This window comes from Giraffa tippelskirchi, chromosome 5 (genome assembly GCF_054371585.1).
Source record: "Giraffa tippelskirchi isolate mGirTip1 chromosome 5, T2T-mGirTip1v1.2.pri, whole genome shotgun sequence".
NCBI classification, from domain to species: domain Eukaryota; kingdom Metazoa; phylum Chordata; class Mammalia; order Artiodactyla; family Giraffidae; genus Giraffa; species Giraffa tippelskirchi.
In genome coordinates this window covers 178,062,621-178,090,209 of record NC_137279.1, presented here as the reverse complement: position 1 = coordinate 178,090,209, position 27,589 = coordinate 178,062,621, and the positions used below count along the sequence as shown (strand labels likewise).

The window sequence follows — 27,589 nt, the reverse complement described above, 5'->3', positions numbered from 1 at the left end:
TTTTCATATTCTTTTTCATTATGGTTTATCGAAGGATATTGAATATGGTTCCCTGTGCTGTACAGTAGGACCTTGGTGAACAGCTGTTTAGCCTGTACGTGCTGATCTTTTTTTTCCAATACTATTTTCAAGACTTTTTTTTTTTTTATTCTTTCATTCGAAAAGCATTTATGGCCTTTTAGCCGGAACCACCATCTTCCAGTAATTTCACCAAAATGACAAACATGAAGGGAAAGAGGAGAGGCACCCACTAAATGTTCTCCAGGCCTTTTAGAAAACAGAAAGTTTTTCCTTCGGCCAAGTACACGTGAATCTACAAAGAAGGTGATGTTGTCAACATCCAGGAACAGCACTGTTCCAAAGGGAATGCCCCATAAGTGTCACCACAGCAAAACTGGAGGAGTCTATGACATGGGCCTGCGTGTAAACAAATAGGTGAAGAACAAGATACTTGCCAAGAGAAGGAGTGAATGTGCTGAGTGTGGGAAGCACTCTGAGAGCCAGGATAGAAAGGAGGCAAGGAGAGAGGTGCCGGGTTTAGTGGAAGTGCCAGCCTGCTCCAACCAGAGAGGCCGGCTTTGTGAGACCCATGGAGAGGAGCCTGAGCCACTGGAACCCATTTCCTAAGAATTCACGGCATGATGGGGGCTTCCCAGGTGGCGCTGGTGGTACAGAGCCTACCTGCTTACCTACCAATGTAGGCGACATAAGAGATGCTGGTTCGATCCCTGGGTTGGGAAGATTCCCTGGAGGAGAAAATGGTAACCCGCTCCAGTATTCTTGCCTCGGAAGTCCCGTGTAGCCTGGCAGGCTACAGTCCACAGGGTTACAAAGAGTCAGACGCAACGGAAGCAACTTAGCACACACACATGGCATGATGCGGTTAAAAAAACAAAAGAAAAGCAAAATAACTCAGTGAAGATACTCTGTACAGTATCATAATGATGGATGGGTGTCATATGTTTGTCCAAACCCACAGAATACACAACACCAAGAGTGAACCCTAAGGTAAACTATGGCCTTCGGGTGATCAGGATGTGTCAATGTAGATTCACTCTTGGTTTTAAAACAGTAACACTTCGGTGAGCGTTGTTGATCATGGGACAGGCTATGCCCATGTGGGGCCAGGGAAAATCTCCTCTTAATGTTGCGGCAAACCTGATTCAAGAAAATAATGAGGGAATTCCCAGAGTGGTTAGGACCCTGTGCTTTCACTGTTATGGTCCCACGTTCGATATCTGGCTGCTGAACTAAGATCCCACAAGCTGTGAGGCCATTGATTTGACCAATATACTCCACCTTTGCAGGGGTTACTCCAAGCTCACATGACAATAGCTACGGGGAGGGATGAATCGTTAAATGCACTCCACTTACCGGTGCCTAGCCTGAACGTGGGTGGTTCAGGGACTCTGGCTCCTCCCATCTGGGAGCTCATCCCCTTGAGCCTTGTCATCACCCGAAACCACTTAGTAAAAGAAGGAAATCAGGATGGAGTAGGTGCACTGCTTCTTAAGCTCCTTGAACTGTAAGTAAGCCCACATGGCCTCCTCTCACATTTTAGTGATGAAAGCCAGTCATGTGACGAAGCCTAACTGCACATCGCTGGCCGGACAGCTGCTTTCCAGCCAGGATTGTGTGGTATGAGAAGGGAGAGGAAACTGTGATGGACAGTCCGCCACCTCTGCCACAGGGAGTGGCTCACCACTGTGCTACCCTCCATTCCCAAAGGAATCAAGGGGAAAAGAAGCACCTCCCATATCACAGCGCTGTCCCAGGTCAAAGTGATGGCAAACCCTCTATTATAACCCAAGTCACTCAGCCACGTGTTTCAAAGGGGTGTCAGAGAGCAACATATGTATTTGGGCATCAGCCTACAGGGTGGCAGCCAAGCGGGGTAGCCTTTGCAGATCCCAATGCAACAGACACATTCCTTTGTCCCTGAGCCGGAATGACCTTCCTGCAGCCACAGCCAGGCTCCCAGTGGAACCGATGTGAGAGTGTCCTCCTCCCTTGCCGGAGACCACCCTCTCCTACAAAGAGGATGCCATACAGCCAACATCAGGCTCAACCGACTCAGCCAAGGGAGCCGAAGACTCCCAGCACGCCTTGCCCACTCCTTCTCTAAACGGTGCCCCCAGGAGCACGTGCCTCCAGACAGCAGCGGGTCGACTTGTCAAGCCTCTCTCCAGAAAGCTGAGACACAAAGCGAATGCCAATGATCCCCCATACCCGCGAGGAGGGGGACGCAATTATAGCAAATTCTGCTTACAGTTCAGATTCAATATTTGGAAGGGATAATCCTGAAATAAGAGATTGCCTGATTTCTCTCCCCAGCCCGTGAATGGTTCATTAGCTCCTATTTGACATTTGATGGTGGAGTCTGATTGGCCTTATTGTGAGAGTTGGACTTTAAGAAGTCCCCAAGACAGAGCAATCAAGTTTCACAATGATCCCCAACTGCAAATTTCAAAACATAAATGGCAGCTGTGCCTTGGACATCAATCCCATGAATGCTGCGGGGAATTTGTATTTCATCCTCACTTAATGAAACTCAGTCCTGCTTGGCAAAGCGGGGGCCCCTGACTCAGCAGTTAGGATTTCCTCAGCGGCTCAACCCTGGTGCTGCAAACAAAGAACCCCCAACTGGAGCATCGGTAAAGATGATGTGCCCCGGGCTTGTGTGGGGCCACCTGAGCACCGGGTCTCTGAGAAATGTGAGATGAAGGCTGAGTCCTGGAGAGGATGCTGTCGGTCTGTGGAGATGGGTCCCTTGCACCCAAACCAGAAACAAGATAGCAGAAGCTAGATTCCATGGAGGGGGCACAAGGACGGCAGGAGTTCCAAAGAAGAAGAGGAAGGACGTGGTCTGGGCTGGCTTCCTGGAAGAAGGGTGCTAGGCCGGACATGGGAGAAGACTGGGGAAGCATCCCGGGCCTGAGATGTCAGCAAGGGCTGGAGGGGGCTGATAGCTCCCCAACTTCCTTGTTGGAGGCAGGTGGTGCCTCCTTGGGGTTCCTGCCGCCTCCTGAGCCTCCCTACTCCCTACGTCTGCCACACAGTATCGACCTCACCTGTCCTCATCAACCATGATGAGCCCTTTGAGATCAGGGACCGTCTTATCCATTTCTGAGCCCTGAAAGTGTGAAAGTGTTAGTCGTTTAGTCGTGTCCAACTCTTTGCAACCCCGTGAACTGTACCCTGACATGCTCCTCTGACCATGGAATTCTCCAGGCTAGAATACTGGAGTAGGTAGCCAGCCCCTTCTCCAGAAGGGGATCTTCCCAACCCAGGGTTCAAACCCAAGTCTTCCACTTTGTAGGCAGATTCTTTACTGTCTGAGCCAACAGGGAAGCCCCTTATTTCTGAGCCCTGATGTCCAGCAAAGAACTGAAGCTCAATAAATGTCAGTTGAATGAAAGACTACATCTAACTGTTACATATCAGCATATATAACAATATGTTGCTATTATCACCTTGCTGGTGGTGGGGTTACATGAACCAACATCTGGGTCATTTCTTTGCTACATCAGGATTCCACCACTGCCAGAACATCTGTGAGGTAGCATTCATGAAGAGGACTTACTCTTTCCTTCAACTGTTGTCCTGAACTCTTAGGAGGGACAGAGAGTAGAGGGGATGAGGAGACAGCTATTGAGGGTCTACGATGTGCCCAGCACTTTGAGGGATGCCTTATATCCACTCACCGCTCATACAGGTCAGTATAGTGCTTGTGACACCAGCTCAGGAACTCTGCCACATACAAGCTGTGGGTTCTCAAGAAAGTTAATAAGCTTCTCTGTGCCTTTGTGTTCTCTGTAAAAGGAGCGTTTTCTACCACCGAAGGTTGTGTGAGAAAGCCACATGTTTGTACTTGTAAAACCCTTAGATCAGGGCTGGCTCACCGTCAGCCCCCAGTGAACACTCTCTGGCCTTTCTTTGCCCTTATCACCCCACTTCTGTCACCAAGCTGTGCCGTTTCCATCTCACTATCGAGAGAACTAGCCTTCAGTGAAATGAAGGATTTGCCCAGGAGTCCACAGCTGTGTGACCTTGGCTCTACCTGACTTCAAAGCCACAGTACCCAGGCTTCTGCTGGAGGGAGCTGGGGGAAGTGAAGAAGCGAGAGCAGTCTGATCCGGCTGCCCTGGGCTGGACGCCTTCCCGGGTCCTCCATTAGTCCCCCAGCTTCCACACAGCTGTGTGAAGGCTGCTCCCCCAGCCCCAGCCTCCACCCTTCACCCCTGAACCCCCACCCTTGGGCCCAGGCCTGCCTCAGATGAGACCCTGGCCCCTATCCGGACCCTGTGCACATCCAAACAACAGAGGCTTGGAAAGGAGCTTCCAGCACCTGGCACACACTTGGACACCCCCACTTACATACAGACGTAAGCACACATGCATGCTCACACACACATGCCTACACGCTTACATCTGCACATGTGCCCACACCAACAAGCAGACGCCTACACAGACAGCCTACTCGTGATCATGTGCTCTCACACACGCATGCACATGTACATGCACACTCACCTACCACAAGTGCACACACATGCTCACCTATAGATATAAAGAGCACCCATATATACACATGTTCACAGCTGGCAGACATGCACACACATGCTCACACACACCTTTGACCCCAAGGGGAGGAAGGCAGAGATGACGGCAGAGGCCAAGGTCAGAAGCACACCATTCCCTCCCAAGAGGGCAAGGCCCAAGTCTTCTGACTGAGTCAGCTTCTGTCTGCAGCTCAGGCAGCACCAGACCCTGGAGGCCCAGGGTTCCCCCGTTCGCTACGGTTCTCTTGCTGCCCCAGGCTTCCCCTTAGCTGCCCCCAACCCCTGCTGTCAGTACTGGATCCTGCCTGTGGTCTGAACTTTCTCCTCCCTCTCCATCCCAATGCAGCCCTCTTGTTCACCTCAGCATCCACTATCTGGAGACCACAGAACTCAGACACCAGCTAGCAAGCAGGGACTTTTTCCTGGCGACCTCATAGGCTTCCCCTTCTGTGGACTGTCATAATCGTGCTTGCAAGACACCCGTCAAGCCGGACTGGGGCTTTCCACTGCTCTTCAAATCAGAGAGTCTGTCTCCTCACCCTTTACCTCTCAAGGGGTGGCTGAGAGAGTGATGCCCTAAGGATCAAGGACAGTCGGCTTCCTCTGCCTGCAGTGTTCCTTGACTGTCACCAGGGGGCACCCCTGATCCACTTATTTGCGTTTTTAAAAAACATTACCCAACCCCCAGTCCATCTAGACAATGAAGCTGGGGAGAATATAAACAGACTTAGAAGCGCTGTGTGTGTGGAGTTGGGGGAGGGGAGGGGGGTCAGGGGGAGGCGGCAAGATCAGTACAATATGGGTAGACTGGGGAAATAGACAAACAGATCAAAAGGGAAGCCACTGGCTGAATGAGATTCATTACTAATGTTGGGGTACAAACTTACTCTGAGTCTTCCACTGACCAGAGCAAAAAATGAAACCATTCACTAGGTCACCTACTTCTTCAGGGAAAGGCCAACATTTCATTTGGGAAACTGCTGGAAAAATACCACACCTCGGTTTATACAATTCACCATACAGGATCTTCTGCTAGACCCAATACACTGATTTTTCTTTAACTTTGTCATCTTTCCATTTCACGCTTTTTAAGGTCAATGTTAAGAACTCTGGCTCTAGAACCAGACCTCCATTCTCACCGGGTCCACTTCCTGTCCTCCTCTCCTCTCTCGATCCCACTCCAATCAGGTTTACGTCCACTGCTTTCCTGAACTTGATCCTGTCAAGGTCAACAGCCACGTCCATGTTGTCAAATCCAGTGGCAGTTTTGTCTTCATCTTACCAGAGCTAACCCAGCACCTGACCCCAAGGAGCAGGCACTTCTTTGTTTGGCTTTGAAGACTGGACTCTCTTTGGGGGGCTCCACCTACTGCTCCTTCTCCATCTGCTTTGCTGGTTCCTCGTGCTCTGCTTTACCTCCAAATGCTGCAGGACCCTGTCACAGCTCAGCCCTGGGACCTGGCCTCTTCTCCTTCCAGTCCCTCTCTCAGACCAGTTCCAAGACCCTAAGAATCAGATCCTCCCTGGTGACCACAGCGTGTACGTCAGTGGCCCACATCTCTACTCAGAGGCCAAATAGGCATCTCATACTTAACATGTTCAAACTGAACTCTCCAGACCCTCATCTGACCTGCTCAGCCCTCCTTCCCATCTCTGTAAGTGGTAGCTCCATTTGATGTGGCTCAGCCTTAGAACTGCCCTTGACTCCTCTCTTCATTCACCATTCACATTCAAAGAAACAGGAAATCCTGTGGGCTCTGACTTCAATGAATGTCTAGAATCCAGCCTGTTCTCCCCATCTCCATTCTGACCCCTCATCCAAGCAATTGGCCCTGCTCTGTGGACCATGGCTTAGTCTGGTTTGTTGGTGACTGTATCCGTTGTGCCTAGAATAGTGCTTGGAACATAATGGGCCACCAGTAACTATGTGCTGATTTAATTATTGTATGCCCTAGAATTTGCAGTGCACATATGACACAAAAAGGATTTTGTTTCTTGATAAATGATTTCACAGCTAAGAACACTATTTCGCAGTGTTTTCACATTGTTTGAACAGTCACCAGGCCCCTTGCACATGACAGGAAGATGCTAACAAAATGAATGAGGCTGAGAGAAGTAGGACATTTTCCAAGGCCAAACATTTAGTGCTTGGTGGAGTTAATCTTTGAATCCTATTCATTTATTCAACTCATTAGGTATTTATTAAGCACCAATTATGTGCCAGATATGTGCCAATTATAGACTTCCCTGATAGCTCAGTTGGTAAAGAATCCACCTGCAATGCAGGAGACCCCAGTTCAATTCCTGGGTCTGGAAGATCTGCTGGAGAAGGGATAGGCTACTCACTCCAGGATTCTTGGGCTTCCCTTGTGGCTCAGCTGGTAAAGAATCTGCCTGCAATGCAGGAGACCTGGGTTTGATCCCTGGGTTGGGAAGATCCCCTGGAGAAGGCAACGGCTACCCACTCCAGTACTCTGGCCTGGAGAATTCCATGGACTGTATGGGGTCGCAAAGAGTTGGACACGACTGAGAGACTTTCACTTTCATGTGCCAGATATTGTTTGGGGAAAACAGACAAATTCTTTTCTAGTGGCAAGAGAAATGCAAGAAATGAAATGTTCATATATGATAGGTGCTACAAAAAAGTAAGGGGACCCGGAGTGATGGGGAGGATTTCTGAGGTAAGATGGTCAGGAGGGATCTCTTTGGGGAAGTAGCATTTGAGCAGACTTGGAGGAAGTGACAGGTGAGCCATATAAGTGTGTAGGTGAAGAGCGGAATTCCAAGGTAAGCTACCTTTGGCATGTTTGGGTGACAGCAAGGAAGCTAGTGTGGCTGGAACCCAGAGGGTGAAGGGCAGAATTCTGCAATGAGTTCAGAGATGTGAAGGGGGCCAAAGGGACCTTCAGGGCCAGTGGAAGCCTTTGAATTTTGCCCTGAGTAAAGTGGAAAATCATTAGTGGGCTCAACGAGCAGGGGAGAGACATGATCTTAGATTTCAACAGGATCGCTGCGGCTGCTGCAAGGAGGCCTGAAGACAGGGACGAGATCTGTTTGGAGAGCTCTTGGCCAGTTGTGGTGCCCAGATGTCTGGTCAACCATCAGTCTAGATGTTGTTGTGAAGATATTTTTGTCAGATGTGATTAAAGTTTACAGTCAGTAGAGTTCAAGTGAATAATGTATGTGGGCTTCATCCAATCAGCTGAAGGCCTTAGAAAGACTGAGGTTTCCCGGAAAAGAAGAAGGAATCCTGACTCAAGATTGCAACCTGGAAACCCTGCCTGAATTTCCCACCTGCTGGCTTGACCTTCAAAATTCAGACGCATGACTGCATCTGTATTTCCAGCTGCCAATCAGCCCTACAGATCTCAAATTTGCCAGCCTCAGCTGGCAAATTGAGCCAATCTTTTAAAACAAATCTACACAGTTTACCTACAAAACAGAAGAGTTGCAGGAGTAGAAAACAAACTTATGGTTACCGGGGGGTAAGACGGAGGGAGGGATAAATTGGGAAATTGGGACTGACATATACACATTGTTGTGCTGTTTAGTTGCTAAGTTGTTTCTGACTCTTTGCAACCCCATGGACTGTAGCCCGCCAGGCCCTTCTGTCTGTGGGATTTCTCAGACAAGAATACTGGAGTGGGTTGCCATTTCCTTCTCCAGGGGATCTTCCCAACCCAGGGATCGAACCCGCTTCTCTTATGTCTCCTACATGACAGGCGCGTTCTTTACTGCTGAGTCACCAGGGAATCCCAACGTATACATACACATTACTACATAAAAAATAGATAACTAATAAGAACCTGCATGAAAGTCATTCAGTTGTGTCTGACTCTTTGCGACCTCATGGACTATACAGTCTATGGAATTCTCCAGGCGAGAATACTGGAGTGGGTAGCCATTCTCTTCTCCAGGGGATCTTCTCAACCCAGGGATCAAACCCAGGTCTCCCACATTGCAGGCGGAGTCTTTACCAGATGAGCCATCAGGGAAGCCCGTATAGTATAGGTAACTCTCTGTAATAACTTTTATGGGGAAAGAATCTAAAAAAGGGTAGATATATGTATATGTACAACTGACTCATTTTGTTGTACACCTGAAACTAACACAACATTGCAAATCAACCATTCTCCAATAAAAATTTTAAAAAGTAGATAAAATCTAAACAGGTAGAGATAGAAGATGGAGAAGGAAATGGCAACCCACTCCACTATTCTTGCCTGGAAAATCCAATGCATGGAGGAGCCTGGCAGGCTACAGTCCATGGGGTCGCAAGAGAGTCAGGCATGACGGAGCAACTAAGCAGAGATAGAAGATAGATAAGAAGAGAGAATAGAATATATACAAATATTTAACAGAATCGGTTCTGTTTCTCTGGAGAATCCTAATACAAAGCGCTTGCAATAATCCATGAGAGCAATGATCAAAGATGATAGTTTGGACTTTGGCATTAGCCATGGAGATGGTGAGACATGGTTGGGGTCCAGAAACATTTCAAAGGTAGAATAAACTGGATTGGTTAATGAATTGAATTTGGCAATTAAAACAAAGACAGGCATCAAGGATGATCCCTAGGTTTTTGGCCTGAGCAACTTGATGAATGATAGTACCCACACCTGTTCTGAGAGATGCTGAGGAGGTAGATGAATGAATCTGGAGCTGAGGGGAGAGGTCAGGCTAGGGTACTTATGGCATTAAAGTCCTTAAGATTGGAGAAGATCCCCAAGGGGGTGGTTATAGACAGAGTGCAGTAATCCAAGGACTGAGCTCTGGAGCCCCTGGGGATTCTAAGCTCTAGAGGTCAAGAAGAGAAGGAAAAAATAGCCAAGGAAACTGAGAAGATGGGCCAATGAAATTGGTAGAAAAAGTGAAGAGCATGTGTCCTAGAAGCCAAGTCAAGAGGATGCTTTATTCCAAGAAAGATGGCGTGGTCAGCTGTGGCAAATGCTGCTGGGAAACCATCAGTCTGGGGGCATGGAGGGCTGTGGCAGTGGGCACTGGGCAGGGAATCCACTGTGGAGAGAGGCCAGCACCAAAACACACAGAGGCAAACTGTCACCCACTCTGTCTCCATCTTCGAGGCTTCCACACAGGGAACAGCATCCAGGCTGGCCTGACAGTCACTTCCCATGTCCCTCAAGAAGGCAGTGCCCTGAGAAACGTCAACACGCACCAGCTGACTGGGGGCAGTGGCAGGGGTTTGCGTCTGTGACATGATGGATTGGTGAAGAGATTAGGAAGAACGGGGTTGAAATATGAATCTGAGTCAGAGTAGGCAGATGGGGAAGTTGCACCTTGTTCCCAGGGAAAGAATGACACGTCCCTGGCTGGCAGAGCGGGAAGACAAAGAAGGGAAGGAGGCCACAGACACAGGATCCTCTAAACACTACAGCATTGGTCCTTGTCTGTTGGGGCCAGGCCGGGGAGGCTGAGCTCGCCTGATGGAGAGAGCGGGGAATGGGAATTTGAAGATCGAAAGTGTCGCAGCTGCAGGTTCAAAGGTGGGGCCTGTCAGGGAGGCCGCCATGGGGAAGGAGAGCCGGGCGGGGAAACCACGACTCACAATATGGTCCCCAAGGGCCATGCACGTTCTGGGGAAAGGGAGAGTCACGGACTCCTTTGGGATGGGACTGTCCAGGTTTTCCTCCCAGTAGCCACTGGGAGGTGGTCCATTATTTCCTCCACTTACTGATGAAGACTTGGAGAAGCTGCCCAAGGTCACAAAGTTCAGAAGTGCTGGGGTCTGGGTTTGAACATGGATCTCCTTACCTCCAAGGCCTGTGTTCCTTTTTTCTCCCATAAGCTGAGCAGAGACAAGAATTCCAGAGAGAAAACGTGCTGCGCACACCACATGCTTGAACTCGCTGGGCCTGTAAAATGAACTTCATCTGTAAAAGGCAGACAACAGTGACACCTGTCGCAACAGATTGAAGGGGATTCTGCTCATAGAACAGCATGGCGCCTGCGTATTTGAGAAGAGAGTTGTTGTTTCTGACGGTTATTTCAGTTTACAGATAAGAAGTCATGTAAGAGTCTATCAAATTCTTCGTACTCAGAAGAGTAGGCCAAAGTCTGGATTCAAAGCAAGACAATGGGAATACCAAAGTTCACTCAAGCTTTTTCCATTTTATCCCAAGATAAGAAAGAAGGAGATGGGCATGCCAGCCGGTGGGGAGCAGCCCCGAAAGCATGAGATGGGATTAAGCTTTTGCAAAAAGGATCAGCCTTAGGAAACACAATGACATCAGATTTTAGCCACAAGTTGGGGAGTGGGCCCAGAATACCCAGATAGGCTATCTAGGCTTCAATTCAATATTAAGCATGGAGTACCTACTGCATGCCAGGCTCCGTGCCTGGCAGGGCAGAGCCATGGGATGGGCACTGTTGACAGCTGTCCCGGCTGGCAGTGGTGATGACGCCCTTGCGGACTTTGACCCAACCTTCAATCACGGAGATGGTAGGTCACACACTGCCTCAAATGGCAACTGTGAGATCAAGGGACCTTCAGTGGCATGAGTTACCACAGACAAGGATGAGCTCACAAGGACCCAGCCTCATCACTCTCATAGCAGCCGCATGTGGTGGGTCCTGTCACAATGCCCATGTGATGGAAGAGAAAACTAAGCTCAGTTAGAATCAATGCGACTTGACAAGATCACTCGGCTGCAACAGGATCAGGATTTGAACCCTGGTCAATCTGTTCCCAAGGCAGGTGCTCTTTCCTCCATGCCAGGTTAGGCTTTTGGCTTCTAAAAGGCATTGACAGGTGAGATGGACGATACCAGGCCTGGGTGTACCCATCTCTTGGGAGATGGCAGGCAGAGGCAGGATGAGGGGCTGGGCAGGCACTGATCACAAGGATGGTCCTTCAATAAAACTTGGGAGAGGAGAGTGGGAGACACAAGGATCTAGGGACATGGAGAACCCTGAGGTCAGCCTGATATCTCCCCACCTGTCTGCCTGCACCTTTTGACCTGAGGAGAAACCCTAGGCTCACCTGGATCAGATGCCCGAGTCCCCATTCTACTATCGACTGGCTCCGTTACCTGAGACAAGATACTCTAGCTCTGGAGCCTTGCTCTCCCTGGTTATGAAACGGTCTCTCCCTCACTCCACCTGCACAATGCCTTGCACACAAGGCAGGTGCTTAAGCCAGCATCATGCTCCTGTGTTCTCTGGGCCTCCCTACCCCCATCACCCCCAACCCCTTTCCTGGGAATGGGCTCTGGGCTTGTCAGGGTGCCAGCCAGCTGTCAGCCCCGCCCTGGCTGACCAGTTAATGAGTGACCAGGGTGCTGGAGACCAGTCTATAAAAAGCTGCCAGATGAGGAAGCAGGTGGGAGCCAGGTGGACGGCGGCGGGACAGAGAGAGAGCAAGATGGCCAGCAGGGCGGTGTCAGGGTACCTGCTGTGTGCAGTTGCTCTGGTCTTCCTCGTGCTGCTGCAGGGCACACAGTCAGTCTACATCCAGGTTTGTCCTGAAGGTCCCCACGATGAGAGGCTGGGATGGAGAGGGAATGCTGGGGAAACTCACTAAGGACAGTCCAGGACCCAGGGCTCAGCCCAACACCCAATCACACCACAGGGGCCAAAAGAGCAGGTGGGTGGAAGCAGCTGGAATGCCGATGACAGTGATGACAGTAATGATAACAATAAACTATGGTCATTCTGCATTGCTCTCCTCAAGTGCCCATCCCGGTCAGAGGTCGGATGGGGAATCAGACATAGTGCCTGCCCTTGAAGAGCCCAGAAGGGGAGGGAGACTTCTTTAATGCTCCCACAACTCTCTGTATTCTCCCACGTGTGGGTGGAGAAGGGAGAGTTAACTCGAGCTGACATTGCAGGATGAGCAGGAGGTATCCAGGCACAGAGATTGGGACTGCTCTAGGCAGAGAAAGGCCCCAGCATACAGAAAGGCCCCAAGAGAAGATAGCAGGGAGTCCAGGTCTCCTCAAAGGGCAGCTGTGAGGCTAAAAGGAGTCCATCGATGGAGGCAGGGCCTGCCTGCACTATGGCAAGCTGCCACTGGGTTCCTGGGTAGCACATTCGACTGGGCATCCTTGGGAAGGAATAAGGGAATCCTGAGGTGGGGGGTGTCAGCTTCCCTCTGCAGCCTTGGCCTTGGAGCCCAGCAAGCTAGACCAGGCATTGCCATCATTTTGCCATGTTGGTTCAGGGGCAATCACACAGTTACAGTGGTGGGGGGAGGGGGCCTGGCTACCAGGCCCCTGGGAGGAGTGGAGTTTGACTGTCTCTGTCAGATGAGGTTCACAGTGGGGAAGAGATGGGCAGCCGGTGGAATTTGAATCAAAGTTCCCCCGGCTCCAAAGCCCATGCCTTGAACCACCATGATCACAGCCTTGCTCAACCTCATCTCCCAGTTAGCCTGTGGCACAGAGGGGTGTGAAGTGTCAGGCACCACCTCCCACCTCCCAGGTGGTCTTCCACGCCTTGACTTTTCAACTCCGTGAGAACAGGGACGCTCCCTGGTCTCCTGGCAGCACCCTGCCCCCTTCCCTGCTCAGGCTGTGATACCTGAGGTCTCCTTCCTCCTCCAGTACCAAGGCTTCCAGGTCCAGCTGAAATCGGTGAAGAAGCTGAATGACCTGGTGGGTCAATGGGTGCCCAGCCCCGGCCTGCAAGACCAGAGTTCCCAGCCCTCTGTGTGCCACCACCCGGCCCTGCCGCTGGACCTCCGGCCCATCTGTGCCTCTAAGGATGCAGCTAGCATCTTCCAAGCCTTGAGTGAGTCCCCCCACCCCCACGGAGCCACCTGACCCTATGTTCGCTCCTCCCTGCACCCCAGGTCCTCTACTTTGTGTGGTTTCTGTTAAGCACCTGGTGGCTGAGAATAGGGAGATTCAAGAAACTCAGCCCCTGCCCTTCCTGGTTTGGAGTGCTGAAGTTAGGCATGCCAGGAACCCCTTCAGTCCCCAGCAACCCCGCCGGGATAATCAGCCCGCCTCCAAGACTTCACAGGTTGGGGGAAGGGCCACTGGAAACGCATCCATAAAAATGACTGCAATACATGGGGCGACCAGGGAGGCACAGCAAGGACACAGGAGAGAGAGAGCTCATGTCTAGGGTGGCGTAAGGGTAGAAAGGCTTCCATGAGGGGGTAATGTCTAAGCTGAAATGTGAGGGATGAAACAGCTGATCAGGACAATGCAGGAACTGGCTAGCACTTTTTTTTAATTTTGATTTTATTGGAGTATCATTGATTTATAATGTTGTGTTGGCTTTGGGTATACAACAAAATGATTCAGTTATACATACACATCTATTCATTCTTTCTTTTCTGGATTCTTTTCTCTGTAACCTTAATCTATAACCTATATCTATATAGGTTAATCTATAACCTCTTAATCTATAACATATAGATTCTCATATAGGTTATCACAGAATATTGGGTACAGTTCCTTGTGCTGTACTGGTTATCTATCTTATATATAATGGTGCTCAGCAGCAAAGAATCCACCTGCAATGCAGGAGACACAGGGGACAAGGGTTCAGTCCCTGAGTGGGGAAGATCCCCTGGAGGAGGACATGGCAACCCACTTTAGTATTCTTGCCTGGAGAATCCGATGGACAGAGGAGCCTGTTTACAGTCCATGGGGTCACAGAGTCAGACACGACTGAAGCGACTGAGCACGCATGCGTATATACTAGTGTGTATATGTTCATCCCAGGCTCCTGATTTATCCCTCTCCACATCATTCCCCCTTTGGTAACTATAAGTTTGTTTTGGGTATCTGTAAGTCTGTTTCTGTTTTGTGAATAAGTTCATTTGCATCATTTTTTAAAATTAGATTCCACATAGAAGTGGTATCATGTGGTAATTGTCTTTGTCTGATGGCTATTGGTGTTCCATTGTTTAGTCCCTTAGTCGTGTCTGACTCTTTGTGACCCCATGGACTGTAGCCCACCAGGGTCCTCTGTCCATGGGGTTTCCCAGGCAAGAATACTGGATTGGGTTACCATTTCCTTCTCCAGGGGATCTTCCCAACCCAGGGATTGAGTGCTTATCTCCTGCACTGGCAGGGGGATTCTTTACCACTAAGCCACCGGGGAAGTCTGACTTACTTCACTTAGTATGATAATCTCTAGTAGCCAGTATTTACTGAGCACTTACTAAGTACCAGGCCCTGGGTCAATCCCTTTGCCTGACTGCTAGCCTCACAACCCCTTGGCCAGGTTGAAACCTGTTGAGTAGGCAGGAAAACTCAGGCAGGGTTTGAGTGACTCGCCCAGGCACTGCTAGGACAGGGCATGGGGCTTGAGGCCAAGCCTCTCGCTCTGCTTTTAAACTTTCTTGCTCTCAACCTGTGGCAAAGATGCCAGGCCCCTCCCTCAAACCCTCTCAGAGGCAAGCCTTCTCTGGCTGCCTGGTCAGTGACTCTCTGGACCACGGATGTTTCAGGTTCTCAGCTGACAGTGTTTTCCTCCCCCCAGGGACCATCGCTAATGATGACTGTGAGCTGTGTGTGAATGTTGCCTGTACCGGCTGCAGCTGAGATGGCCCGGGTGCCCTGAGCTCACCCAGGAACCTTGCCCCCACCAGTCCACTGCTTTCAGAGCCTCCACCCCCATCCAGGCTCTGGGGGTCTCCATCCCCCTTCCTCCAGGGCCCAACAGCTGGATCTGGTGCAAAGCAATTGGACCCACGGTTGAAGGAGAGTTTGGTTCCTGGAGCAGCCCTGCTGCTGAATAAAGATTCTCCACCTACACTCGGAGCCAGGCGTCCATTTGTTCATCCCCAGGAGGCTTGAGCAGAGCTTCCCGGGAAGCTGGGTGGGTTGGACCTCTGAGTTAGGCATTTTCCTGGTTTCCTTGTCTGTGGAGTTGGTTCATTAAGCTCTGTTTCATATTGGAAGAGTGAGGCTGTGAATGGAAATGAGTCACCTGGCATCACAGAGCTGGGAAGCCACAGAGCACCCAGACCCATCTGACCCCCAAGCTAAGCTCAGGGCCTGGCCCAGCTGCAGAGCCAGAGCTTCTGTGCTCCTGATGGAGTTGGGGGGATGATGAGAATAGGGGAGGATGCAAGAGAACGGGAGGAGGAGTGGGGGCTCTCTCCTGAAGGTGGGATTTCGGTGGGACAGGTGGAGAGAAGAGCCACTCGGTGTCCCTTCTGGGCTGATTCTGCCCACCGCCCAAGCCCCCTCCGCTGCCTTAGTGCGCCCTTGTCCCCCTTCCTGGGCTCCCCAGGACCACCTGGCCAGCTCCAGGTGGGAGGCCTTCCTTCGCTCTCTTCCCTGGTGGCCCTGAGGAATATTAATGATACCAGCATCTACTGAGCATCTGCTACACCCTAGACACTGCTCTGAACTCTCTGTGGATATTAACGCACTGAGTCCTTGCAACAGTCCAGTGCAGCAGATACTTCATTATTACCATGTCCACTTTATGAATGAGGGGCCCAGGTACAGAGAGAGCTAGTGAGCCCGGGATCACAGGCTCAGCAAAGTGGCAAAGCAGGCTTCTTCCCAGGATGTCTGGGCCAGGGTCTCTGCTCTTAACCGCCATGGAACTGCCTCCCTGTGACCTCAGGCCCTGGCCACAGCTGAGGACACCCAAGGGATGATGCCCTGCAGCCACCGCCTTCCTCCAAGGGCCTTCTGAGAGCTTCTTGAGGCTGGGAATTCCTGGGAGAAGGGCTTCCCAGGGTGGCTTCCTCCTCAGCTTCTGTCCCAGGCAACCAGAGAGGAGAAAATCCTTGGGCCGTGCAAAAGGGCCATGCCCTCTGAACCCAGATCCCAGGGCCACGGCCGTGGTGAATTCCTCCAGACCAGCTGCCCCTCCTGAGTTCTGCTCCTGAGGCCAGCAGCCTCCCAGGCCTCACACTCCAGCTCCTTCCTCTGCTCCCTCACAGGGGCCTTTGCAAGGCCTCCTACATCGCTCTGGGCTTCTCTCACTCCTCTGTTGTCACTACCTCCCCACTCCCACAACCCCTGCCAGGTTAGAGATTCCTCCCTGCCCTGCACCCTGCAGGCTCTCTATGGCCACCATGCCAGAGGTACATCACAGCACTGCTCTGACAATACCCCTTACCCTTTTGAGGCTCCCCAGTACCATCTCTCACGTCTAAACTGAGCCCAGCACCATCTGGCCTCGTCTCCCTCCTGCCTGGGGAGGAGGCAGTAAAGGCAACTGCCACTGAGTGAGCACCTACTGTATGCGAGGCACATGGTGGAGCCATCCGCACAGAAATAATAATAACAACGTCAGCAAAGTGCTCACGTTGGACCCTGGGAACCTCTAAAAGCCTTTCCTCTATTACCCCATTTTAATCTTCACTCAACCTTATGAAGCAGGGATTCTTGTCATTCCCATTTTACAGATGAGGAAACTGAGGAAAGAATAGGCTAACTAACCTGCCTGGTAACAGGCAATGCCTGAACTGACAGAGTTTGGCTTCAGAGTGGGAGCATTAAATGTTTCTGCCCCACCACCATTCTCATCAAGTGCCCTTGCAGCCTTGGGAGGAGGAATCTGTAATCATTTCCATTCTCAGATGAGGAAACCAAGTCTTGGAGAAGGGTACAGAGACTATCAATGACACGGTCAGGCTCAAACCCAGCCCTGTGCATCTCCTGGGCTCTATGTCATCCAGGCTGAACCATTCCAGTGCTTTGGACCTTCCTGATACTGTGTCTGCATTAAACCCCATCCATTCTCTGAAATGCCTTCTGCCTCCCTCCCTTCACTCTGGTTTTGAAATTTCATCCATCCCAGTGCAAATTCCAAGGGCTAATGCAAACACCCTGCCTCCTCTCCCCATTCACAGAGCCTTCCTGACCTCCACCCTGAAGATGCCTCACCTTCTGAATTCCGAAGCCCAGGGAATCCTGCCAGAATCACCCTGGGGCACTTCCTCTTCCTTCCCTAAGAAGGACCCCGGTTGCCTCCTCTTCCCTCATTCCCTCTACCTTTCTTTGCTCCTTGTATTTTGTTTTGTTGTTTTGATCATTTATTGAATTCTCTCCTGTTTGCCTATGGTCTGAACTTTACTTGCATTACACACACATTTACACACACTATTTCACCTTGCCTGGCTGTGTGCTGTGTGTGTGCATGCTAAGTCGCTTCAGTCATGTCCAACTTTTTGGGACTCCATGGACTGTAACCCACCAGGCTCCTCTGTCCATTGGATTCTCCAGACAAGAATACTGGAGTGGATTGCCATGCCCTTCTCCAGGGGATCTTTCCGACGCAGGGATGGAACCTGAGTCTCTTATGTCTCCTGCACTGGTAGGAGGTTTCTTTACCACTAGAGCTGCCTGGGAAGCCGATATAATTACAGTCCCAATTTGACAGAGGAGGAGAGGAAGACCTGAGCAGGAATACAGGGCTGAAACAGTGTAGCTGTTGCTTGCCCTGCCCTGTGTGTACAGGATCAGCCCTGTGGCAGGCCTCCTGCCCTGGGGGTCAGAGGGACTTCCCCAGACTCCAAAGCCATTATTCCACAAGGAGGCAAGTGCTGTGCGGGGAGTGTGGGTACTCAAAGTGCCCAGGGAGCAGCAAGGATGCGGGGGCAGAAGAACTCCTCCTGGGAGGGTGAGAAAAGGCTGCCCTCTGAGAGGAGGCATGGGGGTGAGGACTTGGCCCCTGAGCAGGAGTGATGTGGCCAGGAGTGTGGAAAATGGAGCAGAGGACATGGTGAAAACTATGGCTTGGGGTGTGTGCCCTGGGGGTGGGGTGGGCAGGAGGCAGAACTGAAGTGGTCAGTGTGGGGCTAGATCATGAGGCCCCTTGAACACTCTCCAGCCAGGGGCTGACTGCAGTCCGTCGGTGCCTGTGCTGGTCATCCAAAGCAGCTCAGGTGCTCTCGTGTGGTTTAGTGGCCTTGATGACCCGGAGGATGGTGAAAGAAAAGCGGAGGTTCCACCTCCCCCCATTGATGGATGGTGAGTTCGAGTCCCCTCAGCGTCTGTGCAAGGGGGCAGCCCGAGGAGGTGCTGGCTTAGCAGAAAGAGTGGGTGCTTGCCCATAGCACACCCTGAGCTGGTGAGGGCCGGGTAGGCATCCCTCAAGTGTGATAGGTGGACTGACAGATACAAGAAGGAAGGAACGCAACACAAAGACGGCTCTGGAATCTGATTTATTAGCCGCGGGTGTGCATGGATCTTGGGAAGCATCAGCAGCTCCGGTGGGGGCAGGGGCTGGGCAACCCTCAGGCTGCTCTCTCCTCACTCCTGCATTCGGGGTAGGTTGAGCTGTGAGGAGGAGGAGCGCCCTGCGAGGGAGGGACAGGAGGCAGGGAGTACCATCTGTTCTAGCATCCAGCACAGGCCGCGTAGGCACAGATCTCACACGTGCTTGGATCCGCCGCGATGGCCCCTGGACGGGAGAGACGGAGCCCCATGAGAGCAACTTCCCTTCCCCAAAGCTCCCTCCCTCATTGAGCCAGAGTTTGGACACCCGCCACCTAGGAGAAACCCAGGCCTGTCCTTTCTGACCAGCGGGGCTTTCCACAACAAACCAGGACACAAGTACCACTCAAGCCAGCCAATTGGAAGAGTCTACTCAAGACAGGTGCTACAGCGGAGACCAGAAGAACCCAGAAGCACAACGGAGGCTTAACAAACCCACCAATCAGAGTAGAGCCTGTCCTCGGAATCCCACCAATCAGAACACATATCTCCGTCAAGCGCTACAAATCAGGGAATCCGTGGGCCCCCGGCTCTTCAGAGAGAGGGTTACTCACCCAGCCTGTCCAGGATCTCCTGCGCGTTGGGCTCCTGGCAAAGAGGCTTGAGTTCTTCGGGAAAATTAGGCAAGCTACAAAGGTTGGAAGCTATGGGTCCACCAGAATTTCTAGGGATCCTAGGCTCCTGGAGCTCCTGGAGGTCCTTGAGCTTCTTCACCGACTCCAAAGAAAAGGAGAAGTCTCCATCCTGAGAGAGACATGTCCGGAGTGTGAGGCCAGGCTGCAGCCTGCTGGCTGACTGCCTCCCTCAGGAGTGATCCCTCTCCCGGCCCAGAGGCGCTCAAGCAGTGTTTGCGGCATATGGGAGCCAGGTGCTCCGCCGCGGGGCAATATGAGGTGGTCAGAGTTCAGGCTTTACAGCCAGACACTAGGCTTGGATCCTGGTTTTGCTTTGGAACCATGAACAGGTCATTACACACCGGGAGCCTAGCTTATGCATATTATATGAGGAATGCAGAAAACAGACACAAAGTGTCAGGGACACAGTAGGTGTCTACTAGTGGGAGCCATGGTGCCGATCTGTAGGGAGAGACCCAGAGCTGGGACGGAGACCCAGACTTCCTGAATCCACGTGGCTGCACCCAGGTTGTCTTCACCTCTGCCTGAGAGCAGTGTGGGCTGATCCCCTGGCCCCCAGCTCCCTGGTGCCTGGCTGATGTTTGAGAAGCAATAAAAGGCCTCCTGGGGCCTGGCTGTGGAGCCATAGTAGGCCCCCTAATGAGTGCCAGGCTGGCCTTTTGCTGGCATCCACACCAGTGGGGACACCCTCCCGTCAGGACCTTCAGGGTGTCCAGGTGATTTCTGAGACCCAGGTCAGGGCTTTGGCTGAGAAGTAAGGTCTGGAACGAAACTGAGCTCCTTCACTTCGCAACCACGTGCCCATGACAAGTTAGAAACGCTCCATTTCCCCTCTAAGAATGCATGAGACAAGGGCTCAGGGACGGGGCAATGGGATGACCCAGAGGGATGGGATGGGGAGGGAGGTGGGTGGGGGGTCCAGGAAGGGGAACACATGTAAACCCATGGCTGATTCATGTCAATGTATGGCAAAAACTATTACAATATTGTAAAGTAATTAGCCCCCAACTAAAATAAATAAATTTATTAAAAAAAAAAAAGAAATGGGACTAGCAATCCCTTCTTCCCACAGTGATCCTGGGGCCCCAGTGAGACACCAGTGGAGCCTGGTCACAGCAAGCACTCTGTAAATTGTCTACTCACTTGCCTTTCCCTAACTGTTTCTCTTCTCTCTTCCTGATCTTTCTATGAGTTTGAAAATGAAAGATATAAGAGGCAGAACTGAGAAGGAGATCCGTGGGGCAGAACCAAGCCTTAGACATACCCTGCCCTCGGTCCCCAGAGAGGGGTTGCTTTATCAGAGGACAGGCCCTACACCCTGGAGGTAGAGAGCAGTCTGGGCAACAGTGGGGACAGAGAACTTACCTTCACAATGACTCCCCCTGTCAGGGTGGCCCAGGCTCCAAGGAGGCACAGGGCAGACAGCAGGAAGGTGTTCATGGTGGCAGCACCCAAGAGAGAGGAGTGACTGGTTCTGGATGCCAGGGGGAAACAGTGGGACTTTTAAAGAGGGCAGGGTTACTGAGTAACTCAGGAGTCTTGATGAGCATCTTAGCTGCTTGCTGGTCAATTCAATCCTAATCAGATAAGGCTCAAGACCGCCCTGGCAGATAAGGGATCAGTCCAGGGAGCCGTGAGAGTCCCAGCCCCTCCCTGGGCTCCCACTTTAACCCACGACTGGACTGGGTTCTGCATCCATTCACCAACCACTCACACTCACTGATGGCTCGGGGCCAGGCCATGTGCCAGGGTGGGGCTGCAGACTCCGCCCAGCCCTTAAAGAGGGAGGCCCAGGCAGGGGCAGTGCAGGGTTATTAGGGGAGTGGGTGGGCATGGGGAATGGAGGGGCCATTCACCCAGCCCAGGGGCAGGGCAGTTCAGGAAGTTTTCCCAAAGGAGGTTGTGCCAGAACTTGGTTTTAGAGAATGGGTGAAATTTTTCTTAGAGAAGGGGCCAAGGGTAGAAGGCCATTTTTGCAGAGAATGCCACATGTGGGATAGCAGGGAAGTAAAATAGGCCTGGTAGACTTGGGGAAATGTGAGTAATTCAGCCTGGGGGGAGGAGGAGGTTTCAAGGGGGCTTCGAGTCATGAGAGATAAGATGACCAAAGCGGCTACTAGGTTTGGCCACTATGACTTTGAGAAAGGACTCAGCTCTGTCATCCATAACCCTGGGTTCAAGCCCCATCTACTGCCCCATTTCGATATATGTGAATTTGGGCAAATTGTTTCCATCTCTGAACTTCAGAGCTCCCTGTATTCTCTCTGGGGACCAACACGATAATGCATATCTCATGGGAGTGAGAATTAATGAGGTTAGAAATATGCTTACCTCAATGCCTGGCACACAGAAAGTGCACAGTACAGACTGCTGAGTTATTATTACTTTGATCAATAGCAACAGCAGCTTCTGGTTCCCTTTGGCCCCTCTGGCGACCAACCTCCTGGTCTGAGCCACAGTCTCTTCTCATCCTGTGCTGGGTCTGCTGTCCTGTCCATCCAGCAGGTTCATATCATCCTCAAATGTGTTTTTTCTCCTCCTTCCTGATTCCCTTGACCCCTGCTTCTCTCACCATCTCCCCCTCCCTCCACTGCATCCCTTTCTTTTTTCTGCTCTCGCTCCCACAACTAACTCAGCCTAATCTCCTCCATCCTGGCCTTTCCTGCCAAGCTCAACTCTGAACATGTGGTTCCATTTGCCTTGGAAGGTTTTTCCTTCCTCATCACTAGGTGAACTCCTACTTAAACGTTAAGGCCCAGGTCCAATAACCCCCACTGCATCCTCAGCTAAATAACCTCTCTTTGTTCTCACAGAGCCGGACAACATTCCCTACCTGGGATCTTGTTGAGCTGGGTTACTTGGGTGTGCGTCTTTGTCCCTCTAGACTCTGACCCCCATGAACTCTGTACCTCGGCACCGTGCGCATTTATTGTATTATTTTTGAGCAGAGCCTCCAGGACACAGAGGAAGGGCAGCCCCAGGAGCTGCTTTGTTCTAATCCACAAACCAATCTGGCTGGAAGCCAGGGAGGCTCCAAACAAAGAGGTGGGGGTGGGAATCCCTGGGTGGGGAGAGTCAACACTGAAGGGGAAATTGGAGGGAACTTCAAAGGGGTTCAACCTCAGGGAGCAGCAAGAAACACTTGGTTAACCTGCCCTCTCAGGCTAGTCCTCAGAACCAGACTAAACTTCCCTCCTTTTCTAGAGTGTATGTGTGTGTGTGTACACAGAGGTGTGTGTGTAAACTGAAGTGTGTTAGTGTGTGTGAGGGGTGTGTATATATGCTGAAGTCTACATATCCAGAACAGCCATGTGGTGCCCTCTGCCAGCTGAGAGGTGGGTGGGAGTGAACACTGGTGGAGGATTAGGTATGGACAGGGTACAGTAGGGTTATGGATGGAGTTTGGGTTAAGGTAAGGCTAGAATCAGGGTAGAATTTATTGTGACTGGGATAGAGGTGAGCACAGGTACAGACCAGGAGGAGTGCAGCTGAGGTTGCTGGTGCTGTTGGAATTGGGGTTGGGTGGACTTGAGCTGGGCTAGTGTGGAAGCTGGGTTAAGACCACTCATAGTTTACCAACTGGGGCTGGAGTTACCTTAGGGCAAGATGAAGTAGCAGAGAGTGATAGGGGTTCAGGTTTGGACTCAAATTCGAGTTTGGGTCAGGGTCAGGGCAGAGCTGAGCTTGGACATGGGGTAAGGGTCAGGGTCAGGGTTAGAATTGGGGGTACTAGGATGATGTGGGAACTGTCCCTGACATGGAGGTTGGTTGGGGTTAGGTTCAGGTTCTGTGCTTGGTTAAGGTTGGAGTTGAGCCTGCAGTTGGAGATGGAGGAGTGGGTAGGGGTCAGGTCTGTGACTGGGGTTGGATCTGGAGCTGGACTGGGATTCAGTTTAGCATCAAGGATGGGGTTGAATAGGCTGCTGTAAGCTGAAGGAGCCCTGTCTCTGTTCTCTTTGGTTTTTCAGTCTTCCTCCTGAGGCACCATGTGATTAGGGGTGAAGGGAGGGGGCTTTGGTTCCTGAAACCTCTTTCTCCCATATCCCCTTAGCCAGGTGCACACCAGGGGTGGAGTGGGTGGGGGTCTAGGTGTGTGGGAGTAACATAGCTCCACACTGTGAGAAAGAGGAAATGGCTCCCAGGCCTCAGCCCTTTGGGCCTGACCCTACCCAACCTTGCCTCTGACATCTACCCTGGGAAATGGAAACCAACACCCTCCCTTTCTCCCCCTGCCAATTCCCTGGCCCAACCTGGGCCCAGGTGTGGATCCAGGCCCCCTCCCTCCTCTCCTGCATTGAAGCTGCTGGATCTTGGGGCCCTCTTGGAAGCCTGGGGTTCCGAACCACCCCAGGCCCACACATGAGTCCTGTGGTCTTGGTTCCCCAGCACCCCGACACCCCTCATTATTCCTTACAGGCAGCAAGTGGGTTGGTCTGGATTGTTTGGGGCTGCTTACATCCAAGGCCACCTCTTCTGACAAACTCCTGAACCTCCATCGCCTTCCAGGCTATACCACCTCTACCTGCCTCCCCACGTGAAAACCCATCAGTGGCTGCCCAAAACCTTCAGAAGGAAGCCCAGACTCCCTGTCAAAGCTCATCATGGTCAGCTCCCTGCTCATCTTTCACCCAGGATCCCAAGTCTCCTTAGGAGTGGGCTGGAAAGAAGGAGCCCAGACCTGGGGCCCTATAGGTCAGTGGCCCCAACCTTGTTGGCACCAGGGACTGGTTTCATGAAAGACAATTTTTCCATGGACCAGGGTGGGCTGGGGGGAAAGGTCTGGGGATGATTCAAGTGCTTACATTTACTGTGTACTTTATTTCTATTATTATTACATCATTTCCACCTCTGATCATCAGGCATTGGATCCCAGAGGTTGGGGATTCCTGATATTGGTAGAATAGCTCCAGTTTTGGAGCCAGGTGGCCCTGGGGTAGAGTCCCCGCTCATCAGTGAATAGTTGTGTACTCTCTCTGAGCCTCAGTTTCTACATCAGAAAAATGGAAACAATGACAATTATATTGTGGATTTTGGATTGCCTGGAAAACTTTCCTCACTGGCTTCCAGCCCCAGCAAGCCTGTATTAAGACCATTTCTGTCCCCTGGGCTCCACCAGCTTCCTATTCTTTCCCCTGATAAAACCCACCAATCTGTCCCGCCCGCTCTCTTGCGAACCCCTGAGAGCAGAGCCTGTGTCTTGCTCTGCGGTGGCCCCAGTACCCACACAAGGCTTGGCACTTAGTGGCTACCCCTGATCCCGCAGGAGACCAGAACCAGTGAACCAGTGAAGTTGCTCAGTCGTGTCTGACTCTTTGAGACCCCATGGACTATAGCCCACCAGGCTCCTCCATCCATGGAATTTTCTAGGCAAGAGCACTGGAGTGGGTTGCCATTTCCTTCTCCAGGGGATCTTCCTGACCCAGGGATTGAACCCAGGTCTCCTTCATTACAGGCAGATGCTTTACCGTCTGAGCCACTAGGGAAGCCTGGAGACCAGAGAGGCTGTGGTATTTGGACTAACCACAACATTAACAGTAACAGGGAATGAGGTTTAAGCACTTGGTCTGGGTACGTGCTTTGCGGGTGTGGAAACCAGGCCCCGGCCTGCAGCCCAGCCACCCCTCACCCACTCTGGCAGCTGCCGGGATTCCCCCTGCTATTGGGGTGCCCTCTGGACTCTGTGAGGTTGCCGACTGCCACTGTTTTTGGCCTAGAGGTTGTTGAACTCTTGGGTTGGAGTGACCTCACCATGGTTCCAGTGTGCCTGTTAAAGCTGGGTGCCCCAAAGCCCAGTCCTCCCAGGCCTGGCTCTGCTTCCCTGAGGGCGGGAGGCCTCAGCTGACTCTAGGAAGGAAGGCCTGGAACAGAGCCCAGGTGGGAGACTGGAGATTCCCATATTGATCTGTGTGACCATGAGGAGGGTGTGTCCCAGAGTTCACAGCCTCCCCATCCCGCTTGCAAACACATCCTGGACATTCTTCTGAGAGCCCAGAACTGCCTGAGGAAGACATCCCGATGTAAGTGAACCTCCTAACAGCTCTGAGAATACATGAAGGGTCACCATAGAACCCCACTTTATAGGTGCGGACACTGAAGCTCAGAGGCCCAGAGAGGTTAAAACGCCACGACTTTCCCCAAGGCGTGGACAGAAGCTTCGGGCACAGTTGCCCTGGTGGTGCTCGGCATGAGGGCACCTAGCCAATAGAGAGGGAGGTGCAGACGTGAGCACGGGGCCAGCCGGCTCAGCCTAGAGGAAGGCACTTTTCAGACTCATTGCCAAGGTGGACTTGGCAGCAGCTGCAGTCACAAAGCTGTAAATTCCAGAGCAGAGGCCAGTTCTCACAAGTGCCAGAGAAAAGCTTAAACTTCTACTTGGTTCATACCTCCTGCCTTGTCTTCCTGGCCCCCAGACTTCCATCTTCACAGAAGGAGAAGAAGAAAGGTGAAGCCACTGAGTCAGACCCTGTTTTATAGCAACGCCCATTTAACAGAGGAGGAAAGTGGACAACTGAGTGGGAATTTGAAGCCTATTGGCTTGAGCTGAAGTCCAGATGGGGGTTTAGGGCTCCCTCCCCGCCCCCAGGTGCTGGGATGGGCAGGATCTCTCCCGTGATGCTCTGGGGGGCAGCTGGGGAGTGGACAGAGGGTGTGTCTGGTTGTTTGCTTGGCGGTGTCATCACACATCCCCGTGGCCTGGTGAGGATGAGGCACCTGGGGAGCTCCATTCACCATCTGCTCCCCACATGGCAGACCAGCAGCTGCCTCATTCCCCCAGCAACTACCCCCCCCAACCCTTGCCCCCTGTGGGCATCGACCACAGAAACAACCACTGCACCCAAAGGCTGTCAGGGAAGGAAGGAGACCCATCTGGAGCTCCTGCCATGTGCCCCAGAGCCCACAGGCTAGAAGGAAGAGAGGACACAGGCACAGTTCTCCTGGGGCTCCTCGGGGAAAAAGGTCCCCCTGGGACCAGGTCTGGGGACACTTACCAGACCAGGTGGTGTGTGAACTGGGCCTTGATCAATGGGAGGATTTGGACCAACAGAGATGGGGGCTGCACAGCAAAGGCTGGCATCAGAAAGCCCAGAGGAGGAGGACGGGCTGAAGCAGCGAGTGTGACACCCTCTGGCTGTGGGTGAGCAGTCAGAGGAGGCTCTTTACATCAAGTGGAGGCATTTTGCCCTTGACTTGGTGACAGTGGGAAACCAGGGAGGAGAGGAGAGCTGTGACTTAGAAACACCATCATGGCCCTTGGTGTTGGGAGTGGACCATCTAGGCATGGCTGCTGCACTGGCCTAGGAGAGAAGGGGTGTGTTCCACCCCCATGGTGCCCCGGGAGGGCCAGAGGTGATTGGAAGGATAGTGTTGCAGGGGAGTGGATGGGTCTTGGCCTGTGGAAGAGAAGCAAGGGAAGGGGGCAAGAAGGGAAGGTAGATGGGCCCTTGGGACCTGCAAAGTGCCAGGGCCTCGGCTGGCTGCTTCCATCTGACTGCTCATGGATGGTCTCATCAACCCTTTAATCCCATTATACAGATGAGGAAACTGAGGCTCAGAGAGGGCAATGTCTTGCCCAGATGGAATTTTAGGTTCTTCTGACTGCAGAGTCTATGCTGTTTCCACTGTCTCAGGTGTGATTCTGGCCTTTGAGGCCTGCAGGGAACGTGCTCAGGCCCAGGCCAGCAGCTCACAGTAGACCAGTTTCTGGTCTGACCAGGAAATTCTGGGGGATGGGGGGGCAAGGAAGAGGGTAGGAGCTGCCTGGGGGCAGGAATGGGTGGTATAAATAGATCTGGGTTCCTGTCCAAAGGGCCACAGCAGGGAGGAGCAGTGACAGGGGCCAGGCCAGGAATATGGTGAGAAAGGGGGGAAAATGTATCTGAGGATCCTAGCCCCAGCTCTATCCCACCAGGTGCCTCCTGGGATGGGAGCCACAGGGGAAGACGTGAGTGGCTGCTGAGGTTAGGCGCCATCTGGCCCTCCCTTGCGACAGAATGCTTTCTCTCCTCTTTGCGGTTTGTGGCCCCGCACAGGCACACCAAGGCTCACAGTCACAATCACACAGGCAATACACATACCCAGGCACAGACACACAAGCACACACATACAAGGTCTTGCTCACATGCTCAGAAGGCCACACAAGCACAACCAGCACCCGCAGTTACCCTGACTTACGGGACCTCCACACACACGCCCCCCACCCCCACCCCAGTCACATAGCTCACACGCTCACAAGCTCTCA

At 52.1% G+C, this 27,589-nt stretch overlaps 2 protein-coding genes across 3 annotated transcripts; one reads left to right on the top strand and one right to left on the bottom strand.

Moving 5' to 3' along the window:
* The first annotated feature begins 11,176 nt into the window (after positions 1–11,176).
* GUCA2B (guanylate cyclase activator 2B) lies at positions 11,177–15,287 on the top strand. Its single transcript, XM_081492345.1, has 3 exons — positions 11,177–12,033; positions 13,121–13,307; positions 15,015–15,287. The coding sequence occupies exons 1-3, from the start codon at positions 11,569–11,571 to the stop codon at positions 15,074–15,076; spliced, it is 714 nt and encodes a 237-aa protein (XP_081348471.1). The 5' UTR covers positions 11,177–11,568; the 3' UTR covers positions 15,077–15,287.
* Positions 15,288–18,644: 3,357 nt separating this feature from the next.
* On the bottom strand, positions 18,645–24,753 carry GUCA2A (guanylate cyclase activator 2A). Of its 2 annotated transcripts, XM_081492343.1 has the most exons (4): positions 21,682–24,753; positions 20,716–20,824; positions 19,270–19,459; positions 18,645–18,902 (listed from the first exon to the last, which is right to left on the bottom strand). In XM_081492343.1, the coding sequence occupies exons 2-4, from the start codon at positions 20,788–20,790 to the stop codon at positions 18,838–18,840; spliced, it is 330 nt and encodes a 109-aa protein (XP_081348469.1). In that variant the 5' UTR covers positions 20,791–20,824; positions 21,682–24,753; the 3' UTR covers positions 18,645–18,837. The 2 variants fall into 2 exon arrangements, with proteins under 2 accessions (XP_081348469.1, XP_081348470.1); XM_081492344.1 differs by lacking the exon at positions 21,682–24,753 and having other exon boundaries at positions 20,716–21,557.
* Between the last annotated feature and the right edge of the window lie 2,836 nt (positions 24,754–27,589).